Source organism: Enoplosus armatus, chromosome 14 (assembly GCF_043641665.1).
Source record: "Enoplosus armatus isolate fEnoArm2 chromosome 14, fEnoArm2.hap1, whole genome shotgun sequence".
Lineage (NCBI taxonomy): Eukaryota > Metazoa > Chordata > Actinopteri > Centrarchiformes > Enoplosidae > Enoplosus > Enoplosus armatus.
Window position 1 is genome coordinate 2,233,144 of NC_092193.1, and position 23,329 is coordinate 2,256,472.

The 23,329-nt window shown below is 41.5% G+C and overlaps 1 protein-coding gene across 1 annotated transcript; it reads left to right on the forward strand.

Annotated features, from left to right (window-relative positions):
* ranbp9 (RAN binding protein 9) lies at positions 1-22,788 on the forward strand. The gene is made up of 14 exons (XM_070918539.1): positions 1-111; positions 3,329-3,440; positions 5,823-5,875; positions 8,093-8,260; positions 9,797-9,819; positions 12,419-12,603; positions 14,206-14,318; positions 14,860-14,968; positions 15,540-15,694; positions 16,248-16,401; positions 16,894-17,015; positions 17,368-17,507; positions 18,367-18,478; positions 19,057-22,788. Exons 3-14 carry the CDS (start codon positions 5,827-5,829, stop codon positions 19,185-19,187), a joined length of 1,461 nt encoding a protein of 486 aa, XP_070774640.1. The 5' UTR covers positions 1-111; positions 3,329-3,440; positions 5,823-5,826; the 3' UTR covers positions 19,188-22,788.
* Positions 22,789-23,329: the final 541 nt, after the last annotated feature.

Sequence of the window (23,329 nt, forward strand, 5' to 3'; positions counted from 1 at the left end):
TCTATCCAGCCGTTAATGAAAATGAGACTCCGCTTCCTCGGTCCTGGAGCCCGAAGGACAAGTTTAGCTACATTGGGCTCTCTCAGAACAATCTCCGTGTACACTATAAAGGTATGACACAATGACACACTCGAGTTTAGCACTTTATTGCCCAATGCTAACGCCAAGTTTGCTATCGTTAGCTTAGCTTGACGGTTAGCGGATCAAAGCCAGCTGCCGTTGTGGCTAAAAACAAAGTAGGCTAGGCTAGTGGCTTCATCAACAACAAGGCAGAGGACATCTTGCAACCCGACCAGCTGGCGAGGTGTATCCACGGCCAAAATTGACCTACTAGCTCGTTAGCTTCCCTGCTACCTTGTTAATCAGTTTGTCAGCGATATGAACTGACACCATGAAGCTCTCACGGCGGAGAATATGTCAGGCCATCTTTTGAAATATAACAAATTACACGTAGATGTACAATCATCCATAAACAAAGTACATCTCAGGCTGATTATGCTCGATGTGAGTCACAGAATCATACTGTTTAACGTTAGCCAAAATGGACAAGGGCTAGAGAGCCCTTTTGGTAGGCTAATGTAGCATTATTAGGTAATTAAATGACAGGAAATAGTGTCGAATATCACGATTAGCCTAAGTTACACAGAAGAAATGAATAGGCTTCCAGTGAAGTAGTTATTGATGACAGGATAGGCATAGGTAGCTAGTTCTTTGCAGTTAAGGGTTTAATATCAAGTGTCATGTCTGACATTCAGGTTGACTAGTTGCTTAGCAAAGCTATCAAGAGGGTTTTTGGTGCAGGCCTACAAGAAAAGCCTAGAGTAAAAAAAGGTGTAACTGTGCTTCCTGGGTGTGTTCTACTATTCTGGGTCTGACCGGCCCTCTACACACACTCTTCCTTGTTACAACTAGAAGGTTCTGTCTCTCTTCAACACATTTACCTGCATCTCTTATAGCAGGTATGCAGATTCTGAGTAACCTAAGCTTTCAAACATTGGAAACTTTTGCATGAACCACCTCCAGGGAGTGAAAGCAGATCACCACGTAACAGTCGCACTGAAAATGTCAGGCCATCTATGACCAACTAGGTTTTGCTATGTCATATGTCCTAGTGTTTTGGCATCCATTGGATAGAATCTGAATCATATTGACATAGATAAAATAAAAATAGAGGTTGTTAGATAGTCTTGGCCTCCTCTTTAATTATCAGTCATTAAATGCCTTGTTATCTAAAACCCACTCAACAGGATCTTCCATTAGTTATTTTAACGAAAACAATCATAACAACTGAAATGATTGGTCATTTAATCAGCACCTATTTTGAAAATTGATTAATCGCTTATGTCAATTTTTAAGCAAAAATGCCAAAACGTCACTGGTTCTAGCTACTTGAATACAAATATTTGCTGGTTCCCCTTGTCTGCTATAATAGTAAACTTAATAACCCTTAATTTCCCCACTGCCTGCACTCATTTTCTCACTCCACCTGTTAAATGATTGGCTGTTTGCGTGTCACATGCTGCATGCTTATTAAGGGATATGATAGGCTGTTTATGAGCCAGGGCGTGATCGCTATGTGTTTTAATGCCGGTTTTCATTTAAGTGAAATTGAACGTTCTATCGAACAATTGTCTTATTGCTATTGCTGAAGTGTCTATCGCCGGTACATAACGCATAATGTTTTATCGTTTTTTAGGATCTGAGTTTTGAATATAGCTTGAGACAGTTAGTCGATAAATCATTTAGTTGACATAAAATTAATCACAAATTGTGGTTGTTGATTAATCATTTTCGTCTTTCATCAAGCACAAATAACATTTGCTGGCAGACTCCTGGTGAGATGGTCAAGTCTTTACTTATTGTCAACCAGATATCATTTAAACATCCTATTAAATAAGAAATGTCCCCTCCTTAGGATTAAACTATTTGAGGAAAATATCTGATTTTCATTTTTTTTGTTTTTGACCAATATTGCAATTGAGATTTAAATTTTGATTTATTTTATGTAGATTAAACTCCAGGCCTGTATTGTGGTCTGCATAATATTAAACAAGATACATTTGTATGTAGCATAATCATAAACGTATCTTGTTTCCCAAAACAATCAGATAAAATTATGCAATTGGTTGTCGTTGTTGAGGTCCTGCCAGGGTTGAAGACGATAGTTTTCAAAAACCATCCTTTCCTACATAAAAAGGGACCGAATTAGCTCACATTTCGTAAGATATTATACCAGTGGTATACTTGACATTACTCAGTATTTCCAAATATAATCATGACATTCAGAACTTTATTAATAACGGCAACCTATTTGCCCACTTACTGTAATAACTGCAAACTGCTGCTACATCCAACAATGTAAACATTTCTGATATCTGACGCCTGATAATGCTGTTGACAGCTCTGCATTATAGTTGCTTAAGCTAACGTTAGCTTTACAAACTAACAGAACAAGCTGCTTCCCAGCCCAGAACTCAAAAGGTCCAGATTCCGAGTTTTTAAGGTGATAATCTTGAAACCAGTGACACATCTTGTGCTCAAGGGTATTCATAAAAACTAGTAAAATGGCATCATATGGATCACTAAGCTTTTTTCCTCCATATAAAGCTGAAGTTCTACTTTTTTATTATATTTTAGAGCAAGTCCCTCTCCACATTATATTCCATTTCAACAGCCTGTTTCATGTGGAAATGTGTCAAACCATGGAAAGAAACATATATGGAATGTACATTGTACAATTATTGTACACAAAGTACTACTGATATAAATTTACCTGAAAAAATATTGGGACAAGCACTAATTTGCCTTCAGGCTGTTTTTTTTTTACACTTCAACTTGGGTTGTAAAACACTTTTGGTGTTTCTGCAGAAGTTCCACCTATCTTCTGATCCAATCTGACTTCATCTGCTCAGAGTAGTACTCTTTCAGTGTGGGGAAATAACTGGTGGGTATGGTCAACAGTCCCTTTTTTATTTTGGGTTAAAACTTCACAAGACGACAACTTGAAAACATAAGAGACCTCTAAAAAACTTGACTCGCATTGAAATCTGCCCTCTGCTTCTTAAACACACTGTTTGATCTGGTTGACAATGACAATCAGTGTTTAATCCTCTTTTACACACAGTCCTGCACTGAGGTTTGAACCAAAGTGCATCAAAATGGTTGATGAAAGACAAAATTGAAATTGGTGATCATCAGCTTAAGTAGCTGTAGAAAAGCTTCTGTGTGTCTTCATACTCAACATTTCTATCCCTGTATGATTATAGAATGATCAAGTATCCATTTGTAATGACCACACCCTGTTGCTGTGTTTTCCCTTTACCTGAAGGTCATGGCAAAACCCCTAAAGATGCGGCATCTGTACGGGCCACCCACCCCATCCCAGCAGCCTGCGGGGTCTACTACTTCGAGGTGAAGATCATCAGCAAAGGCCGAGATGGGTAAGGGCTCAAAACAAAGCAAACATTTCAGAAAGACCACAACACTTTTAGGTATGTTAGTGGCTTGGCTCATCTGACGGCATTGTCAGTCTGTTTCTATATAAATTAAATAACTAGACATCTATTAAATTGATTGCCATGAAATCTGGATGAATCCCAATGACTTTATTGATCCACTGACTTCATTAGTGCCTTCAGTTCATAACTGCATTCCTGTAAAAGTAATTTCTGAATTCCTGTCAACATTAGTCAGTGTTAGCATGCTAACATGCTAAATGTTTATGTAAACTTTTGTTATGTTGTAAATGTTCTGTAACAGTTTGCAGGATAGTTGTAATGTAAGCTATCAGCATGTATGTTGTTTGTTTCTATCTTGTGTGTGTGTATATAATATATAAACAATATTTCATTCAGCTATATTTCTTTATGGTTGAAATGACAAAATGAACTTTTGAAGGTTTTTAACATGCTAATGTTAGCTCATTGAACAGTTGAGCCACACACTTATAATGATAATAATAATGAAGCCCTGTGAAGTTGTCTTTTTTTTTTTAACACACTAGAGAAGTAAATTAGATGAATGAAAAATTAGCTTGTTGAAACATTTCTGGAGTTTGATAAACTTGAGCCTCATAGGGCCACTAGAGTTATTGTTGACTTATTGTTAATCCTAGAAATGGCCTACAAACTCAAATATCATAACCAGTAAGCTGCTCACGTGCAGGAGGATATACCATTTTTCACAAGGTGGAGAGTTGCTCAAAGCTTAATTTGATAACAATGAAAGCCCAAACAATCGACTAGTCTAATCGATCTAGATCTGCTGGTTTTACGTGCGCTGTAACCCTGCAGCATTGTGACTCTCATTGTAGCTTCTTGCAAACATGCATTAACATTTTTACCAAATCTACATAGTGTACAACATTTAGTTACAGCCATATATGGTAGGGTTATAGTTGTTATGATTTTGGTCCTGTTAATTCGGGGGAGGCAGTTTAGAACTTGTCTCTCTTTACTTGTCTTTTTTGTGGTAGATCAGAAATCATCTAAAGAAAAGATGATGCCCACAGGAGATTGCAGCCCTATTCTCCTCCTCTTCATATATGTGATTCTTATGAAATGTATTGTATGTATATGTGCATGCTGCCATGTTGTGATATTATAAATATCTAATCTAAATGCAAGTTCTAGGCCATATGTAGTTACCCGGGGCACTCCTATATGGATGCTGATTTAGCTAATGCTTTGCTAACTCTGTAGGACCCCAAACTGTAAACCATCATGAATCGTTTGGTTATGCATTGTGATGCCGTCTTTAGTCAGGTTCATCCAATACATTCCCTGAATAGCAAATACAGTTTTAAGAAATTCATATCAGGAGACTGCACCCACACAAAAATCTAAAGAAGTGAAAGCATGATTAAAATCTTCACACAGCTAGAGGGCAATTTGTAATCCTAAACTGAGACTTCAGTCATCTAAAGGGCCTCATCTTACAGTGTAGCAGCTACAAGCTACAAGCTACAAGTGGTTGTTTTCAACAAATTTACTCTCCTTGACACAAGATGTCTGAATGCAAAAAAAGTCCCCACATTTGATTGGATTCTGCCGGGGTGTCTGTAATGGTTAGAAAACAGGAAATCAGAAATGATCTGATTTAAATATTTAAAAATGTTCGGCCACACTAGCAGCTTTGCTCTAAGGATGGCAATGTCAGAGAGAAATACATGTAAGAAATACAACTATTGGATGGATTTACCTGAAATCTTCACACATTCATGGTCCCAAGAGGATGAATCTTAATCATTGTGTGATCACCTGACTTTTCATTTAGCACCTCCAGCAGGTTAGCTGTACTTGGAGGTTAAAGCTGTGTTAATGCTTGTGATGGACAACATGCAGCACACAGATGTAGGTGAGCTATGGTTGGTGCATTGTCTCTGGCGGCATTCTCCAAAATGCCAGGCAGCAGCACAGACAAAATATTTTGGGGAGCTTCAAGATGTCCACAGTTTTACCTGAAGAATACTCAAAACATGGACTCTCACACTGCCCACATACCACAGCAAGGCAGAAATCTTCATTGTCTTGCAGTGTTCTGTTTCTTTGATCTTTTATATAAAGGTGTGCGATCATGCGTCACCAACTCACGCACCCCACAAGGCGCATTGAAGTCACTTTCTGCGCGTGCACCTTCTGGGGCACAGCGTCAAGCATAAACAAAGCTGAATGCTAACATAATATGACATGCTAACTGTTTCTTCCTTTAGGCGTGTACTACTGTGAATATTACAACCTCACAGGCTGTAGGTGTGGCTGTAGACAATTATGGAAGATGTTATTTTACATGTCCAAATAAACTCTCCACTGTCTGCTCCACAGGTACATGGGCATCGGCCTCTCAGCTCAGGGTGTGAACATGAACAGACTCCCCGGTAAGATGACATTGTGTGTGTGTTTGTGTCGTCTCAGTGTTCACTGCCACTGCCTTTGGGTGTGGTGAGGAGAATTTGTCTGTTGCGTGTCTCTCTGTCTGTTTCTACTGAATGTTTTACTGGACATCTTTTAACTGTACTTGTGTGGGTGTCGATTTGTCTGTGAACTTGTTGTCTGGTAGAGATTGGCCTTGGCTGCACTGGGTGCAAGTGTGACTGTGAGGGAGAGACTTTTCATTTCAATGAGTTATGTGTCAGTTATCTGATTGCATATTCATGTTTTCTTATAATTGGAGAGGCTGATATACAGGATTTCTGCACATGTGTGATAGGCCTGGAGATGTCAGGAAAATTAATGTTGTATTTTCATTCAGTGAAGGTGTTCCCTCTCCTACCACGTGCATATAGGTGCACTATAAAAACAAAACGAAACATAAAATCCTTTCCATGGATTCAAGAATTTGATTTATCTTGATGCATTCACCTGAGAGAAAATATTACAGCCTTCTGCACTTTTGGGAATTGTGCATAAATTCATTCATTAAGTAAATGTGGTCTAAGTTGCTTTAAGAAGGCAAAAAAGATAACAAAGAAAATCCTCTACTACATTAAAACTGGTATCAACCACTTGTCAGTATGAAATTATTTCAGACAGCGTCGGCTCTACAGAGGTTATCAGGCCAGACAGGAGCCCCGACACCCCTTCACCAGTCTGAGAACTGGACCCGCCCAAGAGCTCCGGCCTCCAGATAACAGGAGGCCCAGAGCAAACTGCAGAGTCCCAGCTGATGGATATATGCTAATGAAAACTCACTAATTGTGAGGAACTGACGCCAAACTGGTTCAGAGTTGAGTGATCTCTTCCATTGATGAATGTGGCAACTGCAGGATTAACTCTGCAGCTCAGCAGTAACTCACAGGATCCTGCTACTTGGTTTCTAACATTAAAACAGCCCTGAGGCCGTCCATGCTGCAGCAGAGGCTGCCTCTTCCTCCCCTCTCCTTGAGAAATAAAGCTCCGACAAATACTCCAGCACAAACGCATTAAATTGCATGTGTGCTTAATTCTCTTGAAATTTTACATTACTGGTATGTTGAAGCTATTAATACCCAAAATTTCCAAATCCTATAGTAAATAAGTGCGTATCAGTGAAAAATATTGGAATTGTTGTATTTTATGCTCACCACAATTAATATTTACTCAGGTGAAGTAAAGGGTCGAGAAACAAATACGGTCAGCAGGTTGTAGGCGCTTGAATCAACAGCCAAAGAAGGAAATGATTGGGGAGCATATCCAGCTTTCTGGAAAAGCCGAATGAGCCGTGTCCTCTTGCAGTGAAACCAACAACAAGCTGTCCCAGTGATTTCAAAATACGGACTTCCTAGGTTCAGTTCCCATAAACGTGCCCATCAGCAGTCAGTCATGTGTCCTGTTGTGCTGAAGTGTCCTTGAGCAAGGCATTGAACCCCTGCAGGTGTCACAGTAAGGTGCTGTGAGTGAGGGAGTAGCTATATACATATTAGAAAAGGGTGGAGATATTTCAGCTTCACAGCTCTCATGAGTGACCGCTTGTTGTTGCACGTCTCTATTACCAAAACACACCAGTATTTCCTGAAGCTTTGGAATAATCAAGCATTTCTATTTTTGGACCTGCTACGTTTCCGAGTTTTAAAAGCCCGATTTTCTGACTTGGGGTTCATTTGCACTAGTTCACATTCACACACAAAATATGTTTAAAACAATTGACACATCAGACATTTTTGTTTGACATCTTTCTTGAGGAGAAACTCTTCAGCATTATTCTGTGTATTCACACATTCACGCTGCGTTTTAATTGTTTTGCAGAAGGCTTGGTTACAGCACTAAAGTCCACCTTGGGAGTCCAGCTTGTTTGGACTCTTTGGTCTGTATTATTGGTCTCAAATGCCCGGAGAAAAAAACACTACATGGAAAAAAACTATATTCCTGAACAGTGCTGAGTAGGTTGTGCTCTTCCGTGTCAGCATTTCCAGTATGCTTGCACTTCAGTCATGCTTGCAAGGGACAAGTTGGAGTTAAGACAACAACATGGACATAATGCGTTTTCACTGTGTTTGTGTTATAGAGTGTGTATGTGTGTGTTTTTAAGTGTAGTCTAACAATGAACCATCTGTTGGGTTTTTACACCTTTCTACTGCCTGCACAGCGCTCGTATTCTGACTCTCCACATCCCTCAGGTTGGGACAAGCACTCATACGGTTACCACGGAGATGACGGCCACTCCTTCTGCTCGTCTGGCACCGGGCAACCCTACGGACCCACGTTTACAACAGGCGACGTGATTGGCTGCTGCGTTAACCTCATCAACAACACCTGCTTCTACACAAAGAATGGCCACAGCCTAGGTGAGGAAAATACATAACAATGCTTATATTCTGTGGTATGGGCCTGTGTATTAACCTATGGAAAAGTACTGTCAGTACACAGTTATGATGTATTTGTATTTACTTCATGGTAATGAAAAACAGTACTCCTGAATGTGTGACAGGTGCATCAAAGGGCAGCAGAAATTAAATAAATGATTAAGAAGGGAGGTCATTTGGTGCAATCATTTGTATGAAATAATGTAAATAACTTTGAAAACTGAACCCAAAAGGCAGAAATTAATAATTTATGTTCTGTTTCATGATGGTGCCCCTATTTCTGCATTGATTTGTCTCAAAAGCATTAGCTCTCGGTTGAGATGGAGACCTTACTTTGATACAGCCAATCAAATCTTAGATAAAGCAGTAATGTCAGCGTTCAGGCAGAGCAGGCAGTCACACTGAGCCAATCAGCTGCCTGCTACACAACACTAGAACTACAGACTCTGAACAACAACAACAACAACAACCACATTAGCTTCATGCTAAAGTCTCCCTTTTATCTAACTTACAAACATGAACACACATCTTGTCCTGAACCGTAGCTAGTTGAACAAGCGACCAAACAAATATTGACCAGGTGCAAATAGCAGTTTGCAGGCTAGGTGGCCAATTAGCTGCTCAGCTGCGGTACGTTAAAAAGCATGTAAATGTACCTGCAAATGTCACTTGGGTCCGGTTAGATGCTGGCGGGGCCTGACTCTTCAACAACACTAACACTGTGTGCCCATAGCTTGTAGTTACAGTGCAAGTTTGTTTACTTTGTCATTGTCAATCAAATGCAGACACTTATGTGTCCCTGCAGCCGGCTGAGATAAACAGGAGCATTTCCCCAAAGACCATTGTTTTCCTTTTTCTTTTTAATAATACTAAACTATTAACGATACATTAAAAAAAAACACGTTTGCATTGTTTTTGCGTGCAATAGGGACGACTAAACATGATCTCACCTGGACTTTACATGTGTAGTGCTTTTAGGGTGCCCCACCTAAAGGCAACAAAGCAAAATTCTAGACCAAAAAGGATTTAGTGACCCTCATGCTCACAAGAAACCATGTTGTCGGGAGAAGTAAAGTTAGGACAGGAAATCAGCATTTGTTTACTTGCACTGCAGTAACCTGACGACTGGTTAACCCACATGTACATGGAGCTGGTCTGTCATCACATTTCCTCCCCACTGCCTACCATACTGATTTCAGCTGAAGTTCCAGTGAGAAAGACCAACCCTTTTTACTTGAATTGAATGACACACTACTTGGAGTCACTCTCTTTTCTTTCATTTTCTGCCTAAAAAAATCAGGGTTCTCCAGTCAAATCGAGCTTTGTGAACCAGGTTTCTCTGACCCAGATAAAGGAAACCGTCTTTCTCATTTCCACATTTAAGAAATCAGGTTACTGCAGAAAGCTGATAGTAGCCAGATTACCTCAGTACATGTAAACACGTGTGGCCACCTGGTGTGTGTAGAAACAGAAAGGACTCTTCTCCTTCTTGCTGACACTTTCTGTCTTCCTCTGCAGGTATTGCCTTCACAGACCTACCAGTAAGTACCCACATTTTGTTCACTCTTGTTTTTGTAAAGTAATCTTTTTAGTTTCCATAATTAATCAGGACTGTAGGACACAAGGCTATTTATAGAAATGAAGTGTTTCATTCAGATTGTCCACTGTAGTCAAAATGTTTACGCTCTGTAAAATTGATCGGTGGCTGGAAAACTTCAGATGTTGATGCTGGCTGGATGGGTTTTTGGATGGAAAAAATGGGGGCATGTTGGGGAGAAACAAGTTTGGACACATTTCACCCTCTCACACCTGAAATTGAGGCATTGTAAAGTATTATAATAAGTTAAATCACATAATTTAAGGTGTTATGTTCAGCATGCAATGACTTAGTTGTACAGTCTGAATCCTGTCTGCTTTACTAAGGCATGGTTGAATTTAAAGCCCTTTTTCTTTTTGTATCACTTGTATACTGATAATGGTTTCATTCTGTTTCTTTGGCTACATCCAGTCATAAACAGGCAGTTTATCCTTATTAATTCATTTTGAAATCTGTTGTTACATTTCAAATTTCACTTAAATCTGCTCTAATCTTTATTGTGAGTAGCAAATGAAGTGTACTTTATTGAAGCCTAAGACTTGCGTTGCTTTGTGCTGTTGTGGCTCATCGTCAGAGGAGTCTCACTCCCGTCTGCTCCCATGCTTCATTATGTGAGCGACTCCCACACCAATGGGACATTAATTCTAATGGGATTCATGCATGTATTAACTGCATTGAGATGTGAGGGAGCCACTTGTTTGTAAGAACCCCCCCCCCCCCCCCCCCCCCTTACTTGGTAGCAAATGAAAATGGTGCCGGCTGTTTTCGAGGGAGAAGAAAATAAGAGTCTTAGCCACAACAATAATCCATTGAGCAGCAAAACAGGCTTGGCTGTGAGCCAGACATTCATGTTCCTCCAGAGTTGTGCAGTGAAGTGCGTCACCTCAGCACAGCTGACCTTTGTGGTTATTGGACCATGACAAAGGCAACTCTAAGACACAAACACACACACACACACACACCTTTTGTGCTACTGTTATTATGGGAACTTTAATCCACTATATTAAAGTGTAAGTAAGTAAACAAGACCTATTCCTATTTCTTTAAGACCAGTCCTAATTTTAATCTTAGTCTTCTACATCTACGATCAACTTTTTTTTTTTTTTTTACAACATTGTGAAATTTAAGATTTTAAGCATTTAGTGCTACTTTCAGGACACATGAACAATCTCTCTGACACACAGTCATCATGGTGAACGCCTCTTGTCAGTCACCACCTCCTCTGATCAAATCAAGGCTGTGATTAGATTGGCAGGGTGGTGGTACAATGTACCCGTACAAGTCTCTTCACCTCATATTTCTGTTTGTCTCCTCATCCTGTCATCGCAGATGTCAGCAGGGACTTAAAAAAAGAGCAGAACGGCTGTTCCCAGGAACAACAAATTAACATGTACTTAACCCTTAGGCATTGGCATGCAACATGTCAACAACTTGCACAGAGGACGCTTAAACAAGCCATATCCCTGCTCTCAAAGTTTTCTTGTCCAGTGTGTGGCTGTCGGCGACTCTGCCAGAACACTGTTGTACTATTCCTATTAATAGGACGAAGCAAATCATTAAATCGTAAAACAATATGTAATTAGCTAAATATGTCCAGGAATGCCTCTAAAATCAGTTTGGGTATAGACAGCCCCTTTCTTGTCTCACTGCCCAGATTGGAAGTTTTGGAGTTGGTGGTGCCAGGTCTTTGTTCTGTTGTGGTGTTATTACCAACAGACTGGCTGCTGTTTAGCTGAGCTTTGGTTTGGATTTTGTCAGACGGTGCCTGTAGCCTTTTGAAGGATAAAGCTGGCAATAGTCTGTATTGTATGTTATTGTCAAAACCAACATTGAATATATCATACGATAAAGTATTGTGTGTATCGCAGCCTGATATATCTTCTTCCTCTGCCACAGAGCTCAATTGTCTCCATTATAAAACACATAGATGAGCCACACTGTTACACCTGGTGACATGTTCCTTCATTACCATAAACACACACACACACTCTGTAGTTTGCCAATCAAACTGGAGGTCCTACTGATACCGTATTGATCGCTGAAGGAGACATTTATCTGGAGGTGTGGAGGTTGTAGTGACTAGGAGTTCTGTAAAACAGTAGATTGGGAAGTTGAGTGCTAAACTGTGCAGTCCCGAAAGAGAGACAGTCAGGCATCTCAGCACCTGGCAATATATTCACCGAGTCATTGGTTCTTAGGAAGAAAATCACACATTGATTAGCTTGATAGATGTATTATAGTCTCATTCTGTGCAATAAAAATCTAGGTTACTGTCCCTTTAGTATCACAGCAGTTTGAATCCTGGCTCTCTTGTCAAAATATGGCCTGTCAGCCTCTTATGGCAATTTTACTCTAGAATCCTTGTCAGCTAGTAAAATCGAGTTTTAAGAGGTAGTTGTAGACAAAAGCTTATTTCCTGAGATTTTCTGTTTTCCTGTTTTTCCTCTCGATGTTTCCGGTTCAGATTTATTGTCCAGATTACATTCCCAAACTCCCTTTCCTCTATCATCCTAATTCTTTACTCTCTAATCTCTCTGCTGCAGCCTAACTTGTACCCGACCGTGGGCCTTCAGACTCCAGGGGAGGTGGTGGACGCAAACTTCGGCCAGCACCCCTTCGTGTTTGACATTGAGGACTACATGCGTGAGTGGAGGACAAAGATCCAGGCCCAGATCGACCGCTTCCCCATCGGAGAGCGCGAGGGCGAGTGGCAGTCCATGATCCAGAAGTAAGTTCACTGTGGAAGAATGTGGTTTGGATGAGAATACAAGCAATTTTAGTCTTAGCCTTTAGACAAAAATGCATTTTAGTTAGTCACATGTTAGTCATCTGATTATTGTTACATTTAATCTGCTTTTACTCAACGAAAGCTAAGAAGATTGTAGTCTAATATTCGTTTGTAGAATTTTAGTCTCATTTTCGTTTTAATATTTTTATGTCATCTGAGATAACTTAACTGCAGTGCAACATGCTGTTTATAAGTGTTACAGATCAAGCCGCGAAATGAACTGAAGAAGATTTTTGGGCAGTGGAGGATTCAGTTTTACAAATTAGGAGTATACGATGTGTAATTCCACAGCATGCAGAGTCAGACTTGAAACCGTGTTCAGTTATTCGTCTGTTCGTCTTTCACATTACTGTTTAGTTTTTATTCAGTGGTGAAAACTGTAATGGTTATTTGTTTTTATTCTGGGGGGGGGGGGGTTGTTGACGATATTAACACTGAATACAAGTCAATTTGAGTTGATAAGATGTTGAACATGCTAATTTAATTCAGCTGTAACACTGCACCACTCCAGGTTCTGGATTTACTGAATGTAATTGTATTATGTATCTTTGGAGGTCAACTCTTCCTTTAACTCATTATCAGGTCAGTGCTCATCATAGTAGTTGAAGTTGAGCACTGAGTGTATTGGAAGCATTGGATACTGTAGGTGTTACTGCTGACATGACGAAGATGAAGGCTCAGATGGACCACTTCCCCATCAGAGAGCAGGAGCCGTGATCCAGAAGTAAAAGCTGTGGGACTCGGTTTCTCTTCATGCCATGCCCTGATGGGATTAGCTCTCTGTTGCTATGATTACTTGTCCTGAATGGATTTAATCTCCATTTGATGGGGATTGGGGTTGTGGGTGGGGTGGAGTGGAGGGAGCTGTTGCCTTTATCCAGGAAAGTCGCCTCACGGCCTGGGGTTGAAAACAGGAAGTTTTTAAGCTCATGTCAGATTGGTGGATAGGAAGTGTTATCGTCTTTGTCGAGCAACAGTAACATGATGAGCAGTCGGCAAGAGCAGAGGCCTCTGATCACAAATCTCCTTTCAAACAATGTGCTGGCAGAGAGTTGATTTTCAAGACTGGCTGTGTGCCAATAAAATGCGGTCAAGAAGAGGATTCATCCTTGAAAAACTGTGGGAACATGTCATCTTGGTACTGATAGGAGGTTAGCTTGGCAGATGACAGATTATTAGTGAGATCAGGTGTACTCACTGAGTTTTACCTCCAAATAAAATGGTTCAGGTAATCTGAATAAACAGTTGCTTGTGTACATCCTGTCTGACTACAGATCTCAGTAATTAACTTGACTAACTATATCTGCACTCAAATACTAAAGTAAACCACTATATCCCTACTTACAGCACATGTTTTAACACCAGAAAGGTTCAATTTGACTGACCACTGATCTAGCTACCAATATTACCCTATGCAATACATCATACACAGAAACACTAAAAGTAATCGGATGTATGTATGATAAAAGTATGTAGCACATAACCTTGTCTGTATGATTTCTGCTGCTCATCATTGAGTGTGTTTTGGTGTTTTCTCGTCAGGATGGTGGCTTCCTACCTGGTGCACCACAGCTATTGTGCCACGGCCGAAGCCTTTGCCAAATCCACAGACCAGGCCGTGCACGAGGAGCTGGCCTCCATCAAAAACAGACAGAGTGAGTCCTCCTGTGTTGGCATGTTTCTAAATGATGCTTAGGTTAAACATGGTGACCAGGAGTTTACTCAACAATATAAATCTGATACTGAAAGTCATATGTAAGTATGTCTGCTGTTTGTAGAAGTAAAAGAAGGTATGGTCCCCACAAGTAATAGGCTAGACAGGGATCTACTGTTGAAATGGTATTTGCAAACAGAAAGTGTTGTTGCCATCTGCTTGGAGCAGCAGGGGGACGAGGGTGACTTCATCGACACAATTAAGATGAAGATTTTAAAGTTGTGCAGGGTACTAAAGTGAGTGTCAAATACTCACATGGTACCTGCAATATTTTGGGGAGAATAGCAATGTGTTTGAGAGAAAGTGATAACATTCTTCTTCTGTGGTGTCATAGGTTGAATCTTTTTTTATATTAGGTTGTGAAATTATGGAGAAATATTATTATAACAAAATCTGAAAGGCATGCCTGGACAACACACACACACACACATACAGCATCGCCATTGAAAAAGTCTTTTCTCATGTTCACTGTTGGTTTGCAGAGATCCAGAAGCTGGTGTTGTCAGGTAGAATGGGCGAGGCCATCGAGACCACCCAGCAGCTCTACCCCAACCTCCTGGAGAGGAATCCAGACCTTCTCTTCATGCTCAAGTAAGTCTGCATTTGATTGATTGAACAAAATCACATATTGGACCATTGGGAGTCTCATATTTCTTGTGTATAAAAAAAATAAATAAAGACCCTATTTCATATTTAAACCTGTTGCTTCGGTTGCAAGCAGCTGCTTGTGGACCTTCTGTGATCTTTGGCTTTATTGAAACTGATAAATGTGTCGTGGTCGTGATTGTGTTATTTAATGGTGGTAATATTTAATGAAAATATTTAAGATAATAATAATAACAAGAAAACTTTTTTTTTTTTTTAAAAGGAGCTTCAGTCTGCAAGTCAGCGGTTTATTCTGTTGAAAGAAGCTGGTTTTATAACAGGACTACTTTTGGAAAATGGTGATTTATTTATTTAAACCACTGTTGCTCGCTCTCGTTCTTCTCCTCTCTTTACACCCTTTTCTGTCTTTCCTCCCTTCTGTTCTCTTCTTGTCTTTGCTTGTTTTTCTTGTTACATCCCATCTTTGCTTCATTTTGTTTGTTTCCTCTTTTCTTCCTTTCACGCTCTTCCCTTCCTTCCCCCTTCCCTGTCCTCTCTCCCTCCCCTGCGTCCTCAGGGTGAGACAGTTCATAGAGATGGTGAATGGGACGGACAGTGAGGTGAGGTGTCTGGGAGGTCGCAGCCCAAAGTCTCAGGACAGTTACCCCGGCTCCCCCCGGCCCTTCAGCAGCCCCAGCCACAAAGCCAGCAGCTCCCAGCCCTACCTCCCAGGTACAGTCCAGCTATTCTCGGTGTATGCACATCTGGAGATTAGAACAGGCCTCAAGTCCATCCTGAGTACAAATGCTGCTCTATTTTACAGCCAGTGACAACAATTACCTTTTTTACATCCTCTTATCTGTTCTACAAACTGTATTTAATGTGGTCGCATCCAGCTTTGACATATTTACAGATAGACATCTTCCTTCTTATTGGCTGAAACACTAACAGTGTCTGAGTCAACAGCTGTACAATTCAACAAACACAACAAAGTTAATGTTAGTGACACAGATCAGTTTCTAGACATTTTAGCACTATTTAAGAATCATGTTTCGTCTGTTTCAAGGTTAGCCATCAGATTACCAGTGAGGTTGAGTTTGACAAATTCTGGCTTTACTGTTTGAAAAGAGAGCTGTACCTTTTTATTAAACAGGAAAGAGAAACACTTTCATCATTGGTCATTTTTAGAGGACTCGTCAGTATTTGCAGAGCCTTCTTATTATTAGATAAGTCACTTGTTAACAGTTAAAAAATGTCCATCTTTCACTCTGTTGTGGGTTTTTAGGGTTCGACAGCAACTGCTGTAATGGTGTGACGTCTAATAAGAGCCACAGCTCCTCCCCTCACAGTCACAAGCCCTGCCCCCCAGGCTCTGGCTCCACCCTCCCAGCGTCTGACATCAGCCTCAATGGGAGCCGCAGCCAACAGCCCATAACCAGGTACTGAGACAAACCACACTAACACAAACAGCATTTCATTTGCTTATAAAGCTAATTGTATGCTTCGAAACTGGCTGGGTGGTACCAACCCTTCATAAGAACTGCAACATTCAGACAGAGAAACTCCGTATCATACCTTGTTTCTCTGCTGATATTCTCATGTAGAGCCAAAAAACTGTTCGCTTAAAGAGCGACTTAACTGCAGCTGAAGCTCCAGTGGTTCAACATCTCCACCTTGCCACAGGGATGCAGAAGTGTACGCCAGGGTGTGTCCGTAAACTGTTGGGTGTGATTACAGTTAATTAGATATCTTTAGGAAATTGGAAATATTTTGACACAAAATGAGACGTATCAGTGGTAAAGAAAGCTCATTCTCAGTGTTTTAATTAATTATAACATCCAACATTCACTGAGGAGGAATGACTGTACTTCCTGTGAGCTGTCACACAAGCTGACCTGTTTTTCTGTCCTCCTGCTTGTGTCTCGCCTCAGTAGCGATGTGGATATGGAGGTTGACCACTTCACCAACGGAGTGACAGAATCGTCCTCCAATGGTTTCCTCAACGGCAGCTCCAAACACACCACCGAGCCCGACGACTGTGACGCAGACATGGGTGGGTAGAGTGTGTGTGGAGGTATTGGTGACTTCATTTTAGCATATATCGGCATGGTAACGTACCCCTGGTTGCTTTTTTGGTACATTTGTGCCCCGGGTGATAAGGCGTCCTATTCTAGCAGCCTCTTCACATCTAGTTGGCTGTTAAGATTTGTGGGATGAACCACTTCCCGGCCTTTTCTTTGTAAGAAAGAGACGATATTATTCTATAAAATTTCTTCTTTGAGCACTTTGTGGTAATCAATGATTGGAGGCGTATTCTACTGTTGTTGTCATTGTAAGCCATCACACTCATCCTACATTAAAACATGCATGCCAAACTGTCCATGGCTCTGCAGAGGTGGAGTCAGCTCAGTCCAAGAGGCAGCTGTGCGGCGGGAGCCAGGCGGCCATCGAGAGAATGATCCATTTCGGCAGGGAGCTCCAGAGCATGAGCGAACACCTCCGCCGCGAGTGTGGCAAGAACTCCGCCAACAAGAAGATGCTTAAGGTAAGACAGAAATCACTGAGCTTGCTTGATCCATGATCCGAGCTTATTGTTGAATTGTACGGGTTTTTTTGTTTGTTTTTTTCCAAAGGTCATATAACTCTGTTAGTGTTAAGACAACAAGTTTTATTAAGTACCAAAACTTGGATACCAGGCGTAACACTGCACCCAAAATGATTCTCAGTCACTTGTAGGACACACAGCGGAACAAATTATTAAATTACTGTTGTCTGGGGTTGTTGAAAAGCATTTTGTGAAACATAAAAACTTATACAAGTAACTGCAGTGGAGGTACAGTATTATTAGTATTACTCTTGTCAAGTTTACTCGAGGGATTTAGGATTGCACCCCCAATTAGAGAACTGAGAGGTTCCGATATCCTGACTTTTATTCTCTACTATTGGTCAAGATTATAAAAACAAACAGAAACCCAGATTTCCCATAATGCAACTCAACACCGTCTTTTTGTTAGACCCTTCTTGCCTTTTATAAATACCCACATCTCCTCATTACCCACCTTTTTAAAACTGAATTGTCAGTTTTACGTTCCAGTTTTAGGACGAATGAAACAAAAAAAACAAACATTTGTAAGCTTTAGAGGTGCTGGAAGGTGGACTTTGTTACCTTTGGACAGAACTAGGCTAGCCCCCCCCCCCCCCCCGTCTTTGTGCTAAGCTAAGCTAACCAGCCGCTGGTGTGGTAGTTTCATACTTCTCATCTAAATCTCAGCAAGAAAGCGAGTAAGCGTGTTTCAACATTGATGGACTGATGATGCGTCGCAGTATGAGAACATGTGGAAGATGATCAAATGAAGCGCTGTGCTGTGATCAGTATCTGTTGTCGTTTGCGTCTCCTGCTGCAGGATGCGTTCAGCCTGCTGGCCTACTCGGACCCCTGGAACAGCCCGGTCGGCTACCAGCTGGACGCCATTCAGAGAGAGCCGGTCTGCTCCACTCTCAACAGTGCAATATTAGGTAGGTCAGCCATCCACGCTGAGATGAGACATTAGTAAAGTTCCTTTAAACACACTCTAAGATCATCACTGAGCACGCTCAACTACACTCCAGCCTTTGAGTCCTTTTAACCAGCTGTGTGTTCTCCAGTACACCAGTCATGTACTCAGTTTATGCAGATATGTACGTTATGTTTTATTGAGTGTTTGCATGCCTTGAAGTAACCAGGTTACCGTGGTCTTTGCCCAGTAAGCTGATATTTTAAATGTCATGTAAACGCGTTTTCTGTAATCAGCGTAGGGGATTAGAGAAACCAGATTTCCCCAGCTAAAGTTCTCCTGGAGAACACAGATTTATTGGCCATGTACGCAGATAGATGGGTTTCAAATGTGCCGGACAAAAGACTGCAGAGTGGGAAATTGAACTATTTGATAAATTGTGATGTCAGGAAGGTGTGGGGGGAGGGGGCTTCAGATACTGTTTGACTGCCCAACAAGCACTTGAAGGTTAAATCATACGGACACCTCATCACTCCTGTTATTTTGGTTTGTCTGCAGTCCTGACATTGTTGTTCCTCCTCTCCCCCCTTTTCTCTTCAGAGACTCACAACTTGCCCAAGCAGCCCCCCCTGGCCCAGGCCGTGGGTCAGGCCGCCCAGTGCCTCGCCATCATGGCACGAACTGGCAGCGGCTCCTGCGCCTTCGCCTCTGTGGACGATTACCTGCACTAGCCCTGTGTATACACACACACACACACACACACACACACACACACACACACACACACTCTGAGGACCTGTCCAGAAATGGCTCTCCCCACCTCCTCCATCAGTGTAGTCTTATTAGCTGAGGAGACGCTCCTCTGCACGACAACAAGTAGTAGAAAGTTAACCGCCTCACTCACTTCTTGTTCTGCTTTTACCACCGAGGACCAGGAGTCATTTCTGTCCAGATCCTTAGATTGCCAACACACATCACAAACATTTAAAATGCAGACAAACACACACACACACACACACACACACAGAAACCATTTCCCTTTCCATCATAAATATGAAATTACGCCTCCACCTTGGTTGGCCTCGCAAACCCCCTCCTCCAGCCCTCTGAGGCTGCCTCTGCATCATACTGACTGACAGCGGGGACGCCAGCTAAGAGTAGCCAACTTGAAAATACTCGGAGAGCCGAACTTGTGGACTCGCCACAGATGCCCAGCCCCCCCATATACCTGGGGGCATCAAACCGGGGCGGACAGACTGACGAAACCCCACCCCCCCCACCCCACCCCGGTCAAACATAAATGGGAAAAATAAGACAAAAACAACAAAAAAAGAAAACAGACGAGTCACCGTCATGGCCGACCGCCCTTTAACATGGTCCCTGTAAACCTGGCTTACCAGGCAAACGCGCGCACACACATAACACACGCAAACAAGCGAACACGGAGGCTGATGCTGAAAACAGGAAGTCCATCTCCACTGAGGCTTACCGAGTGCTCGAACTCCGGCCAACGCGAGGCTCCGTTAGGGACAGCCTACCCCCCCCTTCACCCCCTGCACCGACTCCCTCCCCCTCCCTCCACTCACTTCAGGACATCGGCGGAGATCTGTGTGACGCATGTGGACTCGGGACTTCGAAGAAGCCAGAGAGAATCTACGGTCTCGACTCAACGTTCCCTGTTTTTAATCTTTTGTTTTGTTTTTGTTTTTCATGGGCGAAGTGGGGGGGACTGGGGAGGGGTGGTTACCTGGCTCTTGTTTTGTTTTTAGTTTTTCCAGGTTTACAAGGCATGGTGCAGACTACGATTATTCTTATTATTATCCTAATTATCATTATATTAATTATTGTTACTTGCATTCACAGTATATTTGTTGAGCGCCAGCAAGAGCAAGTTCCACCAACTTATTATAATAAAGGTCCCGATTCCACCGATTACCAGTGACGAGCGTGTGTACATGTTAACGTTTATATATGAATTTAACAAAATGGAATTATATCAATAGAGTGAGATATTTAGTTATCAAATGAAAGGAAATCATTGAAAAAAAAAAAAAACCCCAATCCTTTAATGTTTTGTACTGACACCAGTGACTCCTGAAGCGTGCTGGTTGTTCCTAGTCTGTACAAGTTTTTATGTTTCCTGTTTTGTTGACGCCAGGGTTCCTACGCAGGTGGACAGCTGATATATTTGACTATTTCCGGGTCTGTAAAACTTTGGAAAACATAACTGCTCTTAAGTCCTGAAACACGGTTTTAGAACTTTAATCTTACACATTGTGGTACTTACCGTGAAGTAATCTTTACTACAGCCGAGCTACATTTGGCAATAAATCGCTTCTGGACAAAGTCTGGAATTCCTGAAATGGAAACGCTGTGTAGGAATCCTGCGATGACCTCTGATTTACTTGTTACCTCCCCAAACCCCCAGCTGCACAGCAGGTTTGATGCAAACATTGTTAATCTTTATTTTGGTATCGATGTCTATGCTTCTCCTTAATCCACAAAGAACTCAGGAGCCAAAATGTCCCTTTGTTCCTCCTCCTCGGTGTAGAATAGGAAGGTCCAACCGACCCCGGGCCTCGATTACAGGCGGAACCGTTTTATTTTATTTTTTTGCGTGACAGCGACGGGCTTTTCAGACCAGAAGAACAAGCAACAGTAAAACTGAGCTGCTATGAAGCCGGTCTCTAAACGAGCTCTGCGTTTGATTTAAAGTCGAACCAAAATTTAAATTCTTCTCTCTCGTGTAAGGAAAGATGATGACTCTGCAGCTATTGTTCACGTTTTTATTTTTCAAAAGAAGATAATAGTATTTTTGGATATTTGTTGAAAGACGTCTTGCTAGCTGTCTTTCATGGCTCAGAAGTGGCAATGGTTGAAATGGTCAATGACCACACCACAGCACTTTGTACATTAGTAACTGTGTCCAGTCTCACAGTAACATAGGGAGTCAACATGGATCACAGATGGGACTAAGCCAGTGGTTCCCAAACATTTTTAATCTGCAGCACCCCGTCATAGTGATCTTTTTTTTTTTCTTCTTTTATCATGATTTTTAGTTTTTTGGTTCCGCTCAGGTTCAGTCGGGTGTATCAGCGTTTCTTCGAGTGAGTAAATGAAAGCTTTGTCCCTGTAAACTCAGTCAGTTGCTGTTTCTCACGGCTGTTCTGTTCTGCTAGAAAGTGTTTTGCGTCTGCCGTTTGTCACCAGCATAACTGCATGTGTGCAATTGTACAGTTTAAAAAAAAATAAATCCGGCAGCACTCTTGGCCTGTCCAGACCTCGGTGTGTCTCTGTACCCACTTTGGGAGCCACTGGACAAAGCAACAACGTCGCCCCCCCCCCCAGCTGTTTAACTGCCTGTGTTATCATTGAAACTCTCTTACAATTCTCACCAAATGAGTACGTTTCTATTAGTTTGCTTTAATATTTGACAACGGAAGTGAAATTTGTTGCTTGTTTTCATTTTGCTGAACGATGACCTCAAACTAACTCAGATGCTGATTTACCTTCAGTCAACCTCGACTCTGCCTGGCTCGTTGGCTGCGTTTTGCAGGCCAGTTATTATTTCTGAACTTGCTGTTGAAATGGCATTCAGGTATGAAAAGCCCTCAAGTCCATGTGTGTCATCCCTCGGAGGCGAGCTTCCTCTACCCACTAGGTTTCAGTTCTGTTACCAGATCCTCCTCTGGCCTCCTTCGTTAATCAGTGCTCAATGCATCGACGGGGAAAATAAAACAAGAAAAACCATAAAAAAAACATTCAGTATTATCGACTGCACTGTGGCTACCACATTTACAAAATAAAGAACCAAATACTTTGGGAAGACGACATCGCAGCTGTGTGTTTGAAGCCTGTGTGTTCGTGCTCGCCACTTGCAGAGAAACAGGAATGCCGAGGCTTTAGCTAGACACGTCATCCATCTTTTCCTCACGTTTTTCCCAGAGGTCCGGAGTTTGTTCTCGCGGTGGAACCGAGCTTTTCTGTACCCTTTGGTTTGTTTCTGTTTTGTTTGTTTTTGGATCGCAAGCAGTCACGGCATCGTTTAGAAAACTTCTTAGACAAAGTGTCTGTTGTCTCTTTCTGAGTAAGGTCTGAAACCTATGCATGCCATAGTAAAGTGGTGGTAAGATCAAGTTAGATGTCTCTTATTTTATTCTTTTTGTTTCTCCTTCTTTTAGCCAGTTCACGGTGTATAAGGAAGATTTCAACCAGTAAGTTGTCCACTGCTGACTGTGTTTCCATTTGGAGAAAAAAAAAGTGCAATTTGTGTGAGGGTGAAAAGATTTATATTAAAAATGACAAATGATGATGGCACTTGTCTGGATGCTGCATGACGCCTGGAGCTAAAGTCTGTCTCCTGCCTCTAAACGGTTTTGTCCTGCTTTCCAGTGAATTGATGGACTCTGTGCTCAGCTGAGGCTGTCCAGAGTTCAGTTCAATCCTAAATGACCTGAATGTCTGAAGACAGTAACCCCACACATGGAGCCTGAGAGGAAGTCCACCTTAAAACGCAGTCGTTGTTGATGTAGATTCTGGGCCCTGTGAATAACCTTCCTTTAAATAACTAACCAAACATAGACAACGTAGGGCTACAACTATTCTTTTAATTATTGATTAATCTGTCTGTGTATAATGTGAGAAAAAGGTTTGCAGAGCCCAAAGTGAAGTCTTCAAATGACAAAACCTCTGCTGATATTAGTTTATTTTAAATTAAATAAGCATAACTGCTTATTTTCACCAAGATGTGCAGTAAGCTGGACATTTTGCTGTTAAAAATAAACCTATACGTGTTCTCTGGTGGACAAACATAGTTGACAGTTTCTAAAAATATTTTTGTACTGCAACTTTGATATATCACTTTTAGCACATG

What these genes read in the sequence shown, in the direction of transcription:
- ranbp9 (XM_070918539.1), top strand. Translation starts at nt 5,827, where the DNA reads ATGGGCATCGGCCTCTCAGCTCAGGGTGTGAACATGAACAGACTCCCC. An exon ending in TTGCCTTCACAGACCTACCA is followed by an intron (nt 9,820 to 12,418) that starts GTAAGTACCCAC and finishes TCTCTGCTGCAG; the next exon opens with CCTAACTTGTACCCGACCGT. An exon ending in TCTCAACAGTGCAATATTAG is followed by an intron (nt 18,479 to 19,056) that starts GTAGGTCAGCCA and finishes TTTTCTCTTCAG; the next exon opens with AGACTCACAACTTGCCCAAG.